General features: G+C 43.6%; 1 protein-coding gene across 3 annotated transcripts in view; it reads right to left on the minus strand.

Moving 5' to 3' along the window:
• UIMC1 (ubiquitin interaction motif containing 1) overlaps positions 1–12,351 on the minus strand; it is an 87,638-nt gene that overhangs the window by 12,971 nt on the left and 62,316 nt on the right. For 2 of the 3 annotated variants that reach the window (XM_030211735.1, XM_030211736.1), the window contains 3 exons: positions 11,458–11,537; positions 10,824–10,995; positions 9,196–9,277 (listed from right to left, as the gene is read on the minus strand). In XM_030211735.1, the coding sequence (XP_030067595.1) occupies positions 9,196–9,277; positions 10,824–10,995; positions 11,458–11,537 (334 nt within the window). Of the gene's footprint in view, positions 1–9,187; positions 9,278–10,823; positions 10,996–11,457; positions 11,538–12,351 lie in introns of all 3 variants that reach the window. The other variant, XM_030211737.1, reaches the window with a different exon arrangement.

Here is a 12,351-nt window from a genome sequence, read left to right on the forward strand (position 1 = left end):
GCCGCAATCTGCACCTTAAGAGAAGCAAAAAGCAAGGCCTTTGTCAAAATCCCGCTGCAAAAAAATCTAAAATGTGCAGAACCGAAGCACGAAAAGGAGACAGACCAAACTCCTTACATCATTCCTCAAATATCCTCCAGGTGCGCACATAATTCAACGAGGTAGAACGGTGATGAGAACGAAGCATAGTAGCAATAACCTGAGCGGAATAACCTTAGTCAGCTTAGCCCTCTGAAGAGCCAGGCCGTAAGACTGAATCGATCCGGATGAACGACTGGACCCTGAAACAACAGATCTTGCATGACCGGAAGCCTGAAGGGAACATCCACGAGAAGACGCCGAAGGTCTGCGTACCACGGCCTGCGAGGCCAATCCGGTGCCACTAAGATTAGACGTCCCCTGTAAGTCTCGACCTTCTGAACCAGACGCCCCATCAGAGGCCAAGGAGGAAAAGCATACATTAGACCGGTTGGCCAGGACTGAAGAAGAGCGACCATGCCTTGCGCTTTGGGATCCTTGCAATGACTGAACAGAAGTTTTACAATGGCGGTGGAGGTGAACAGATCCATCCTGGGAGACCCCCCCCCCCCCCCCCCCCACGATTGACCAGAAGCCGAAACACCACTTCGCTTAGCGACCATTCCCCGGGATTGAGTCAGTGACGACTGAGAAAATCTGCCTGAACATTTAGAGCCCCTGCCACGTGAGCTGCTGATAGAGCTACCAGATGGACCTCCACCCACTGCAGTAGCAGCGACGCCTCTCGTTCCAATGGCAGGCTCCTCGTCCCTCCTTGCCGACTGATATATGCTACCGCGGTGGCATTATCCGATATCACTCGGACTGCCCGGCCTGTCAGAAGATGCCAAAACCTCTGGAGCGCCAGATGAATTGCCCTGGTCTCTAACAGGTTGATTGAAAAACACGTCTCCTGATGAGACCAGAGACCCTGAGCAAATTGCCCCTGACAGTGAGCTCCCCAACCATGGGGCCTGGCATCTGTCGTCGCCACCGTCCAGCTGGGCTGATCTAGAGGCATACCTTTGGACACAATGGCTTCTCAAAGCCACCATCGCAGACTGGTCTTCACTTGGAGCGAGAGTGGCAATCTTTGATGAAAAGAATCCGACTGGGATGACCACCTCGACAGAAGTGACCTCTGAAGAGGCCTCATATGAGCCCTGGCCCAAGCACCGCTTCGATTGTTGCCGCCACGGATCCCAGAACCTGAAGATAGTCCCTTGCCAACGGACTCGACTTCTGTAAGAACTGACGAATCTGAGTCTGTAACTTGATGATACGGGCCGGCGGAAGAAACACGTGACCCTGTTTTGTGTCGAACAGGACCGCCAGATACTCCAACGACTGAGAAGGCTGAAGACAGCTCTTCTGCATATTGACTACCCAACCTAGGGACTGTAAAAATTCAACCACTCGAGCTGTCACCCGAACACTCTCGAGGTAAGACTTTGCCTGGATCAACCAATCGTCTAAATAAGGATGGACTAGAATACCTTCCATTCTGAGAGCCGCAGCTTCAACTACCATGACCTTGGTAAACGTACGAGGAGCAGTCGCAAGACCAAAGCCTGAAACTGAAAAATGGTGACTGAGCACTGCAAACCAAAGGAAACGTTGATGAGCAGGACGAATAGGAATGTGGAAATAGGCTTGTGTAAGATCGAGAGATGTCAGAAACTCCCCGGATCGTACCGCAACAATGACAGACCACAAAGTCTCCATACGAAACGAGGGCACCTTGAGAGCTCGACTGACCACCTTGAGATCTAAAATTGGTCCAAAGGAGCCCTCCTTCTGGGGTACCAGAAAATAAATGGAGTAACGGCCTTGACGCTGCTCCACCAGAGGCACCGGACAAATTGTTCGAATGTCCAGAAGTCTGCTAAGAGTATCTCTGACGGCACTGGCCTTCAGGCGAGAACGACAAGGGGATTCCAGAAAAGCATCTGACAAAGGATGAGCAAACTCTAATGCGTACCCGTCTCGAATAACCTCTAATACCCACTGGTCCGAAGTAATCTGGGCCCACCTCTTTTGAAATTGCACCAACCGAGCACCCACTTGGACTAGAGGCTGGGCCCGCAAACCTTCATTGTTGAGGATGGGAGGAGGAGGAAAGAGAACCCCCTGCCTCTCGACCTCCTCTACGACCTCCTCGAAAAGACTGAGTCCTTTGGAAAAATCTAGAGCGTTGCCCTTGAAAAACTTTGCCAGACCGAAAACGACGAAAATCACGGCCTCTATTATGACCTGAGAAATTGCAACGACCAGAACCTCTTGGACGATCCTCCGGCAACCTAGGAACTTTAGCCTCACCCAGGCTATGCACGAGCTTGTCTAATTCTTCTCCAAACAGAAAAGAACCCTTAAAGGGAAATTTACTAAGCTTGGACTTAGAAGCCGCGTCCACCGACCAACCACGCAGCCAAAGTGTAAGACGGGCCGCGACAGAGAGCCATGGACTTAGAAAAAGCCCGAAGCAAATCATAAAGAGCATCTGCCAAAAAGGCCGAACCCATTTCCAACTTTGCCACTTCATTATCAATAGCTGAAAGATCATCTGAAGAACAGTCCAACGCTCTTTCGGACCAGCGGAAACAAGCTCTCGCTACCAAGGACCCACAAATTGCAGCCTGCACTGCCAGAGCAGAAACATCAAAGGAATTCTTTAGCAGTGATTCAATACGGTGATCCTGGGGATCTCGCAGAGCCATACCACCATCTACAGTGACAGTGTTTTGCTTAGTAACCGCGGAAACCACCGCATCCACTACTAGGGGGCGCAAAAAATCTTTATCTAAGTCAGGAACCGAATAAAGTCTGACCATAGATCTCGCAAGCCTAAAAGCAGAACCAGGAACTTCCCACTGAGCCTGGATAATATCTCTAAATATCCTGATGCATAGGAAAAGCTTACCTGCTCTGCGAATGCCCTTAACCAACAAATCCACCTTTCTAGGCTCGGCCACCTGGGTATCCTGGTCATCAAAACGCAAAGTAGAAGAAACCTAAGAGATAAGCTCCTGAAGGTCATCTTTATGAAAAATCCTTACCACCAAAGGATCTTCTCCCACAGGCAGAGAATCCTCACCACCCGCTGCCTGATCCAGCTCCTCAGCAAAATGCTCCTCAGGGAACCATGCCTCCTCTTCTAAGGATGGCATCTCCTGATCAGGAGAAAAAGAAAAATCCTGCTGTGCCTCCTCAGGGTGTCTAGGCTGTTTTTTGGCCACAGAGGCACCCTCCAGAGAACCTTTCCCGGGAAAATCCACAGGAGCAGCTTTGTGGAGCAAAAAAGCTTGGTACATCTGTACCACAAACTCCGGAGGAAAACCTCCTTCACCCAATGCCAAAACGGCCGAAAGACTAGCAGACATAGGCCCAGCAATGAGAGGAGCCTGAGGAACAGCCAGCAACAAAGCATCCAACATGGCGGTGTTTCCTGCCGAAAATGGCACCGGGAGCGAGTGAGACGCGACTGCCGCAAGAACACCCGAATCTGACCACATCACCAATGGCGCCGACGATTTCCCGGCTCATGCACCCTGCTCCTCTGCAGAGGTGCAGTATTTACAGACCCCAGTTGCACCGAGCCCCCGCCGCTGACAGACGGAGCAGTGGCGGAGCTTCTCCGACATTGCTAACAGCTTATCTGCAAACCGAAAGCAAAGGCACGAGTGAGAAAAGGAGCTGCCCTGCTCGTTTTAAAGGAACAGATCACAGCACGGCACAGCAAAGCAACAGCAGGCCGGCTGGTCCCCTTGTCTTTACTCTTAATGGCTGCCTCTCCCCACCTCAAAAGCTCTTCCCTTAAAGAGCTTGAGGAATCAATCCTTTCTTTTCTTTAAATAAGAACACTAATAAGTAATGCAGCAAGCAGCAACAACGATCAGGGAGTGAATGGCGGGAGGGGCTCGGCTTCCCGCGTGTAACACCCCCCAGGCACCAAGAGACCCCCACGGACCTCTGCCTCTGAAAACCAGGTTTTTTTTTTGTTTTTTTAATGCACAGGAATCAACAAGAATCAGACAAGAATTACAAAACAGAAATAAAGTATGAGACTGCTGGAGACTGAGATTACTGGATCTTTCTCTAGCTGGCAAGGGCTCTTATTGGCTCGCTAGAGTCACAGTTTTTTTTCTCCGTCTCCACCTGCTGGAAGGCGTGCACAACCCATTAGTCACATTCTGGACCGGTTCGGAGGGACGCTAAGGAAACAAGTGATTCACCTCTACCTGTTACACTCCACTCAGTATTTTATAGATCTCTATCATATCTCCCCTCAGCCATCTCTTCTCCAAGCTGAAGAGCCCTAGCCACTTTAGCTTTTCCTCATAGGGAAGTCGTCCCATGCCCGTTATCATTTTCATCATCATTCTATGTTCCTTTTCTAAGTACATAAGTAATGCCATACTGGGAAAAGACCAAGGGTCCATCGAGCCCAGCATCTTGTCCACGACAGCGGCCAATCCAGGCCAAGGGCACCTGGCAAGCTTCCCAAATGTACAAACATTCTATACATGTTATTCCTGGGATTTTGGATTTTTCCGTTTAGAAACGGTTTATGGACTTGTCCTTTAGGAAACCGTCCAACCCCTTTTTAAACTCTGCTAAGCTAACCGCCTTCACCACATTTTCCGGCAATGAATTCCAGAGTTTAATTACACGTTGGGTGAAGAAAAATTTTCTCAGATTTGTTTTAAATTTACTACACTGTAGTTTAATCGCATGGAAAACGTGAACAGACGCTTCACATCCACCTGTTCCACTCCACTCATTATTTTATATACCTCTATCATGTCTCTCCTCAGCCGTCTCTTCTCCAAGCTGAATAGCCCTAGCCTCCTTAGTCTTTCTTCATAGGGATGTCGTCCCATCCCCGCTATCATTTTAGTCGCCCTTCGCTGCACCTTTTCCAATTCTACTATATCTTTGAGATACTAATTCCGCTATATCTTTATTGAGATACGGTGACCAGAAATGCACACCATATTCAAGGTGCGGTCACACCATGGAGCAATACTTAACATTCTCATTTTTTCCCCATTCCTTTCCTAATAATTCAAAACATTCTATTTTCTCTCTTAGCTGCCGCTGCAAACTGAGCAGAGGGTTTCAATGTATCATCAATGATACCTAGATCCTTTTTCTGACCGGTGACTCATGTAGCTATACTTTGGATTCCTCTTTCCCACACGTATCACTTTGCACTTGCTCACATTAAATGTCATCTGCCATTTGGATGCCCAGTCTCATAAGGTCCTCTTGCACTTTTTCACAATCTTCTTGTGATTTAACAACTTTGAATAACTGTGTTGTCAGCAAATTTAATTACCTAACTAGTTACACTGGTTCTTGGTAGAATATAGAATCCAGTTCAAGGTATTGTGTCTGGTCTTTAATGCTTTACATCAACAAAGCCTCCAATGCTTGGCATATTTCCTCATACAACCTGGCTAGACCAAAATGTGGTGCTATATCAAGCAATCATCTATACTCCCAGATAGGCTAAATATGGTACATACTGGGCAGAGCATTTTCCTAGTTCGGTCCCCAATTCTATGCAATACATTTCCCATGGGACTATGCCAGATTCAAGATCTGCTGAGTTTCGGGAAATAAACACACAACCTTTTTTGTTATTATTCAGTGCAAGATGAGGAGGTTGCAAATAACAGCCATTTAGGAGGTGGATGTCAGTATTGTTAACTCAGGTGGGTATTACTTAATTTTACCCAAACAGTGATGAGGTCTATTATAATTCAGTGATTAACACAAGGATATTGGTATTGTTACACGCCTCAGGAGGCTATCTGGTGAAGTGCATCATCAAACTGAAATAAATAAATAAAATAGAAATGATTTCAGTCAAGTAATCTCTCTCTCATGATAGAAAGTGATCATAAGACAGACAAACAGACCTGGAAAAAAAACATTTTTAAATAGAAAAAAAAAAAAAAAAAAAAAAGGAGGTATACAATGTTTTAGGGATTTCAAAGAAAACATTTTAAAGGTATACATTTCTGAACCAGCGACTCTGTGAAAACAAGTCATCCAAGTCTATGTAAAACCGAAAGGAGGAAGCTCCAGCTAATGGCTGAAAGGCTATAAGAGGAAAACTGAGCATATGTATGAGGGAGGTGAAGAACCACAACTCTGGCACAAACATACTGTAAATGTGACGTTGCAAAACAACCAACATCTTCAACAACCTTCCAGTAACGATTATGAAACTACTTGTGATCAGAAAGTTCTGTCATTAAGAATGAATAATGAGGCTTTGTGAATAACATGTTATTACACTACGTGTGATCTTGCACTGGCTGTAAACAATCTACTGTGTTTCAATACATAGTATGTAAGGAAGAATTCTGAATCAAGTCTCTCCTTATTCCTTGCCGAACAAGACTACAATATCCATTTGACAAACTCACTTGCTTCCAAATTTTGCCATCTTTTTGCTACATTGAACTCCTTCTACAAAGTTCTCCCAGACTATAGCCAACTATGTACAGTTTCTATTTCCACCCAGGATTATATGGATAATTTCAGAACAGTGGTACGGTGCCTTTGAAAATCAACAACTAAAGGAAAAAGCAGGTCTAACTCATGATGGAACCAAAAAAAAAAAAAAAAAAATGAACATGCACATAACCAGCTCCTGCTGCAGTCTGTCAAACTCAAAATGGAAGATCCACACACTTCATACCAAAATTGAAGCCACCTGCTGAATGTCTTGCAGTCAATTAACAAAGTAAAATAGGGAAGTCTCCGTCATTTCCAGAAGCGCAGCAACAGTTCAAGAGCACACACCACCCTAACGCAGTCCAGGAATCCCAGGAGCTTGGCAAAAGACCAACAGAACACACCACCCTAAAGCAGTCCCTCAGCAAAATCCCGAGAGCATACACCACCCTAACACAGTCTAGGAATTTCAGGTGAACAGCAAGAGATGCAGTCCAGGAATACCAGGAGCACAGCAAAAGACCAGACAGCACACACCACCTTAATGCAATCCAGGAATCCCAGGAGCTCAGCAAAAGACCAAACAGTACACACCACCCTAATGCAATCTGGGAATCCCAGGAGCTCAGCAAGAAACGAGAGTACACACCATCCTAACGCAGTCTGTGAATCCCAGAGTTCTGACAGAATGTGCCATGCTACTGCAGTCCATGAATCCCAGAGCCCACAGCACACACCACTTTAAAAGAAGAGATGCACTCATACCAGCTGCAACAGGAATAGGGTCTGCCAAAAAAAAAAAAAAGTGCAACCCAACCCATCCCAATCCAGCAGAAGCATAGGTAAACAAGAGTGGGAGGCCAGTTTGGTTGTTCATATATTTACTTGCTGTTAGGATTTATTTACTGTCTTTTTGAAGGAATTCATCAAAGGTAGTAATCGACAATTACAGCAGTTAATATCCAAACAGTATATATTATAGCATAGTATGGTACTTAAAACGTCAACACAAAACACATTAAAACATCTTGATATACAGCATAGAGTGTAAGCAGAGGTGGAACATACAAGATAAAATGAGTTTGGTAGCAATAAGGGTGACTAAGTTATGGAAAAGTTGCACATGGATTCAGAAAAAGTGCATGAAAAGGAGCTCTGCTGAGATACATGTGCAATGTCATAGGTGGGGCTGGATGATGTCATTTCTTGGTATCTTCAAAGTTCCAATTCTGGTCTCACACTATAGAGGGGAACTATCCTACTGGCCAAACTAATGGGGCAAACAAAATGTAAGTTTCATCATTTCTTTCTGAAGTCAAACCTCAGCTCAGTCTTCAAATCTGCATCCTCCATGCTCCCTTTATACCTACCCAACAAGTTCCATTTTAGTCTTTTAATTATCTCTTCCAAGCCTGTATTACTCAAGAGGCTACTGGGCTGAAAAGAGGTTATCTTAAGTTTTCTAGTACATAATTAAGCCTGATGCCTAGTTTCGTATTTACATATCTGTGCCATGCTATACCTAGAGAAAAAAAAAAGTTCTCTATTTCTAGCTAGAGGCCGACCAAAACTGCTATTTTCAGTTTAGGCTGAAACCGAAACTGCCTGAAAGCTTTCAGCCGAAACTGAAACCTCGTTTGGTTGTGTGAATGTGAACCAAACTGGGGATGTCGAGCTTGCAGTCTGCATCTGTTAAACCCACAGGATCCAAGCCAGAATATAATAAATGAAATAATGAAAACTGTATTTTACCACCAAGCAAACTAGCCTCCACACACATGGACTGTTGCTAATGAAAATAAACTAAAAAAGTCATGGTGCTGTTACAGTGGATGACTTTGCGCCACACTCAAAGTGACAGTTGACGTCATAATGCCATGGAGAGGCTAATTCCTAAGGAGCTTATTATCCCAAATCTAAGACTTAAAATCCTACTAAAATTCTATATCAAAAGCATTTATATAGTAAATAAGACTGCTTCAAATAACCTACTGTGCAAGATCATTACTACATTACTTGCAATCACAGTACCCCCCCCCCCCAATTTTTTTTTTTTACAAACAGTAGCCCCCCCCCCCCCCCCCAGACTACCTTACAATATCTGATGATCTAATGGTGCAGTCACAGCAGCCACTTGAGAGCAGAGCCGGAATGGGCAGGAGTAACTGGGGGATCACTCCTGCTCCAGCTACATTCCTAGACCATGAGGGATTGTCAGATAGGCCCAGAGAAGACTATGGGTCAATTTGTGTGTGTGTGGGGGGGGGGGGGGGGGGGGGGGGAGGGGGGAGAGGAAGATAAATGGGACAAAATGCAAATTTTCAGCTTCCACCGAAAAGCATCACCATTTTACTCAAAAATTAAAATAACCTTTTGGCTGAAATTCAAACTGGGTTGAAAAAGGATTTTGGGCCTATTTCAGTGCTGTAACCAAAACTCTGTCAGCCTAGACTCCTTTTAAAACCACTCCAAGAGATTCCACTAATAGATGCATTGACAGAAGAGGAAGGACAGTCAGATAAAGGATGGGCACTCCCGGGTTCTCACATGATCCAGATCCTCCCAGTGCACAGTAACAGGTGTTAATCCTTGGAAAACCCCTATCAGCAAGTGCACCCACAAGTTTTCCTTAACTTCATGCTCAAATAAAACAAGCAGCATATTCACACAGGATAAGAAATGCTCTGATAGATCGCCATACCTACTTACTTGCCAACATGCAAGGAAGCAGCTGCCACATCTGGTCCATTGGGAACTTTGGTTTTCATTTCTTTTTGTCGCCGTGTTAGTACTAAATAGAAACAGAGAACAGGTGGGTTACAGGGAGGTAGAAGTAATCCAACTGTGGTTATCTACATATAGGAGATACAGCAGCAATTGAAAAGCAACCTGTTCACAAAATTAACTTTATAGATCTAGGAGAAGTGAAAATCCCCATAATTGGGAAGGGAGGGTGTTTCTAGCTTCACATCACTGCAACATAATCCAGATTTTTCTTGCTGGAATTTTGGATAAATAATATGAGCGGTGGGAAGAGGCTGGCTTCCGCTCATTGGGTAAGTTTACAGGAGGGGAAAATGCTATATATTGCATGCTCAGAATTTCCTGCAGTATAGCCAGGTCAGACATTATATTACTAGGAAGGTGAATGGGACTATCAAAGGGATCCAAAATTCACTACATAGTTGTTACAGATGAAAGGGGCTAAGTGGAGAATAAAAAATATTTATGAACTCTTGCACTCCTTGAATGGGAGGATGCTCTGATATAGGGAGGGAACATTGGGATAGAGAGTAGAAGATCACTGGGCACAAAATCTACACAAAGATGAATAAAGATGTTCTCGCCAGTAATATGCTTAAGAATAATTATAAACCATTGTATAGATGGCACTATACCCCCAAAGACTTGTGAAGTTAGGTCTCAAAGGGGAGAAATACTGCTGGTGGGTATGCAAACAGGAGGAAACTTTCTTTCATGAATAGTGAAGCTCTGAAAAAATTAAAGCTTACTTGGAGCAAGATTCTAATCTTTCCTCTCCCTTCTTTTGTGAGATAATTCAACCTAGGACCAAGTATGTGATCCTGGAAATGAAACCACCACTGTTATCAGATGAGGTGACTGTTACATCTTGGAACACTAGCAGCGAGGTTACATATTGCCCAGAAATGGAAAGTCCAAGCAGCATACACTTTTGGGGAGCAACAGAATGAGCTTCAGATGATGTGGACTCTGTCTTGTCTTAAGGTAGTGAACAAAGAGAGCCTTAGAAAATATCAATGAATATGAAAACCTTGAGGCCTACCATAACCAGAAACTATCCTTAAATGGCCTTTTGGTTTTGTTTTGTTTTTTTTGTGATGTATAAAGAGATGGAGGGTAATCTGACTGGTCTCAGCAGGGGTGGGGATAGGAGAGAGAGTATGAGAACAGGACAGTTATGGCAGCATTATTATTGTTAATAAATATGATGTTGTGAGTTTGTTCAATACTTTGGGCTGGTAATGGTGAAAAGGCACTCGCTTGAAGAAACTCCCGGGACTATACTCCAAAAGAGTTGGAAGAATGATGCTATGTACTTGCAAATTGTTAAATGTTTGCATCTATAAAGCTGATAAAGAAATTTAAAAAAAAAAGGAAGAAAGCAAGCAAAGTTGCTCCAAAGTGACAGTTTCCTTAAGTAGGACGTGCAAGAGGAAGATGGAGCTGCATTGCTGTGGGTCCATTTTTCATATTCAGTCTAGGAAGCTTTATATATTAACCAACAGGTCTCAGAGCTCCTGAAAATTTCACCAAGACACCACAGAGTTCTACCCACAACAGGACATGTGTCAGACCTGAAAAATGCTGGTTTTCCTCCATTTTTGCCAGACCATCACAAAAGGCAGCATGCACCTCAATCTTCACAGATGGGAAGTCCTGGCCACACAGAGGGCACTGCACATATTGCACTGCTGCATACTCTTTGTTTATTTCATCTTCATCAGCTGAGGTGATGGCAGAGCCAGCCTAAGGTAAAGAAACAATAAATCAGAGAAACATTTTTACTGGTTTTCAGCACTGTTCTAATTTCACTTCTACAGCAGAATTATTCAAGTCGTCCATCCTGCTTCCTGACATTTGGGATTCTCCAATATTCTTTGCTGATGCTGCTTTGATATTTAGCATAAAGCATTTTGCTTTAACTGCTCAATATATATCTTGTACCACGTAAAACGACGACATCTGGAGCTGACAGAACAAAAAAAGGACCCTTGAATACTATAGTTCTTTCCTGCTCACTCTGTATTGTAAACTGTGTTGTTGTGTTGTACAAAAGACAGTATATCACCAAACAATTTTAGTTGTGATTTGTTTTGTGTTTGACCTGAGGTTTCTGATATATTTTACTACTGTGTGTATAACTTTGTAATCCGCAGAATTGTACGGAACAGAAATTTGAAATAAATAAATACCTATTAAAATCCTTACCAGAGCAAGTAAGCTATTCCCAACTGGTACTATTTTCATGCTCTCTGCTTCAATACTATTTGATGGACTTGGCTGGGTCTCTGCAACACAAAAGGAGAAATTAGGCTTTGACTTCTAATTTTCTTTCCTTTAGTCCCACCAGACTAATATAGAAATGTAGCATTTCTATAGTATGCGGCCAGGACTGGTACAGGGATATTAGGCATCCCCCAACCTCCCTTTAAATTTCAGGCCCATAAACCACCCTCCTCTGAGATATTGATTTTTAAACTCAAACTCAATCATGATGACCTCCTTTCAGTAGCTCTCCCAGAATAATCCAGTAAAACAAATAACTGACACCACGCTTTTAAACATTGAACTTTATGATATAAACATCTATATATATACACACACACATGAAAAATTGCTTCGGAAATCATGGCATATTTATCAGATACTGTGACACCTGTTATTTTTAGTGTTAGCCTTAAAAGAAATTCATACTGAATTAGTTAAAGATAAGCTCTGAAATGGCTCCTGGGCTGAACAACTGTTTCCCCTTACTACTCACAAAAGCTGTTTATTTTATTATTATTATATTTATCGCATTTGTACCCCACATTTTCCCACCTTTTTGCAGGCTCAATGTGGCATACAGAGTATTATTATAATGTAGTCATTACATGATCTTAAATATAGTCAATAGTAGGCTGAAGGTAGATGAGGATTTAGATGGGAAGGTGTTAGGTAAGGTCGTGTGAGAGGTGTTGTTTGATGAACCTGAGTGGTTTAAGGGATGGTTTATTTCATTAAGGATGTCTTTTGTAGGCTTTGTTGAAGAGATGTGTCTTCAACGATTTGTGAAAGTTGGTTAGATTGTCCATGGTTTTCAGGCTCATGGGTAATGCATTC

This window comes from Microcaecilia unicolor, chromosome 8, assembly GCF_901765095.1.
Source record: "Microcaecilia unicolor chromosome 8, aMicUni1.1, whole genome shotgun sequence".
NCBI lineage: Eukaryota > Metazoa > Chordata > Amphibia > Gymnophiona > Siphonopidae > Microcaecilia > Microcaecilia unicolor.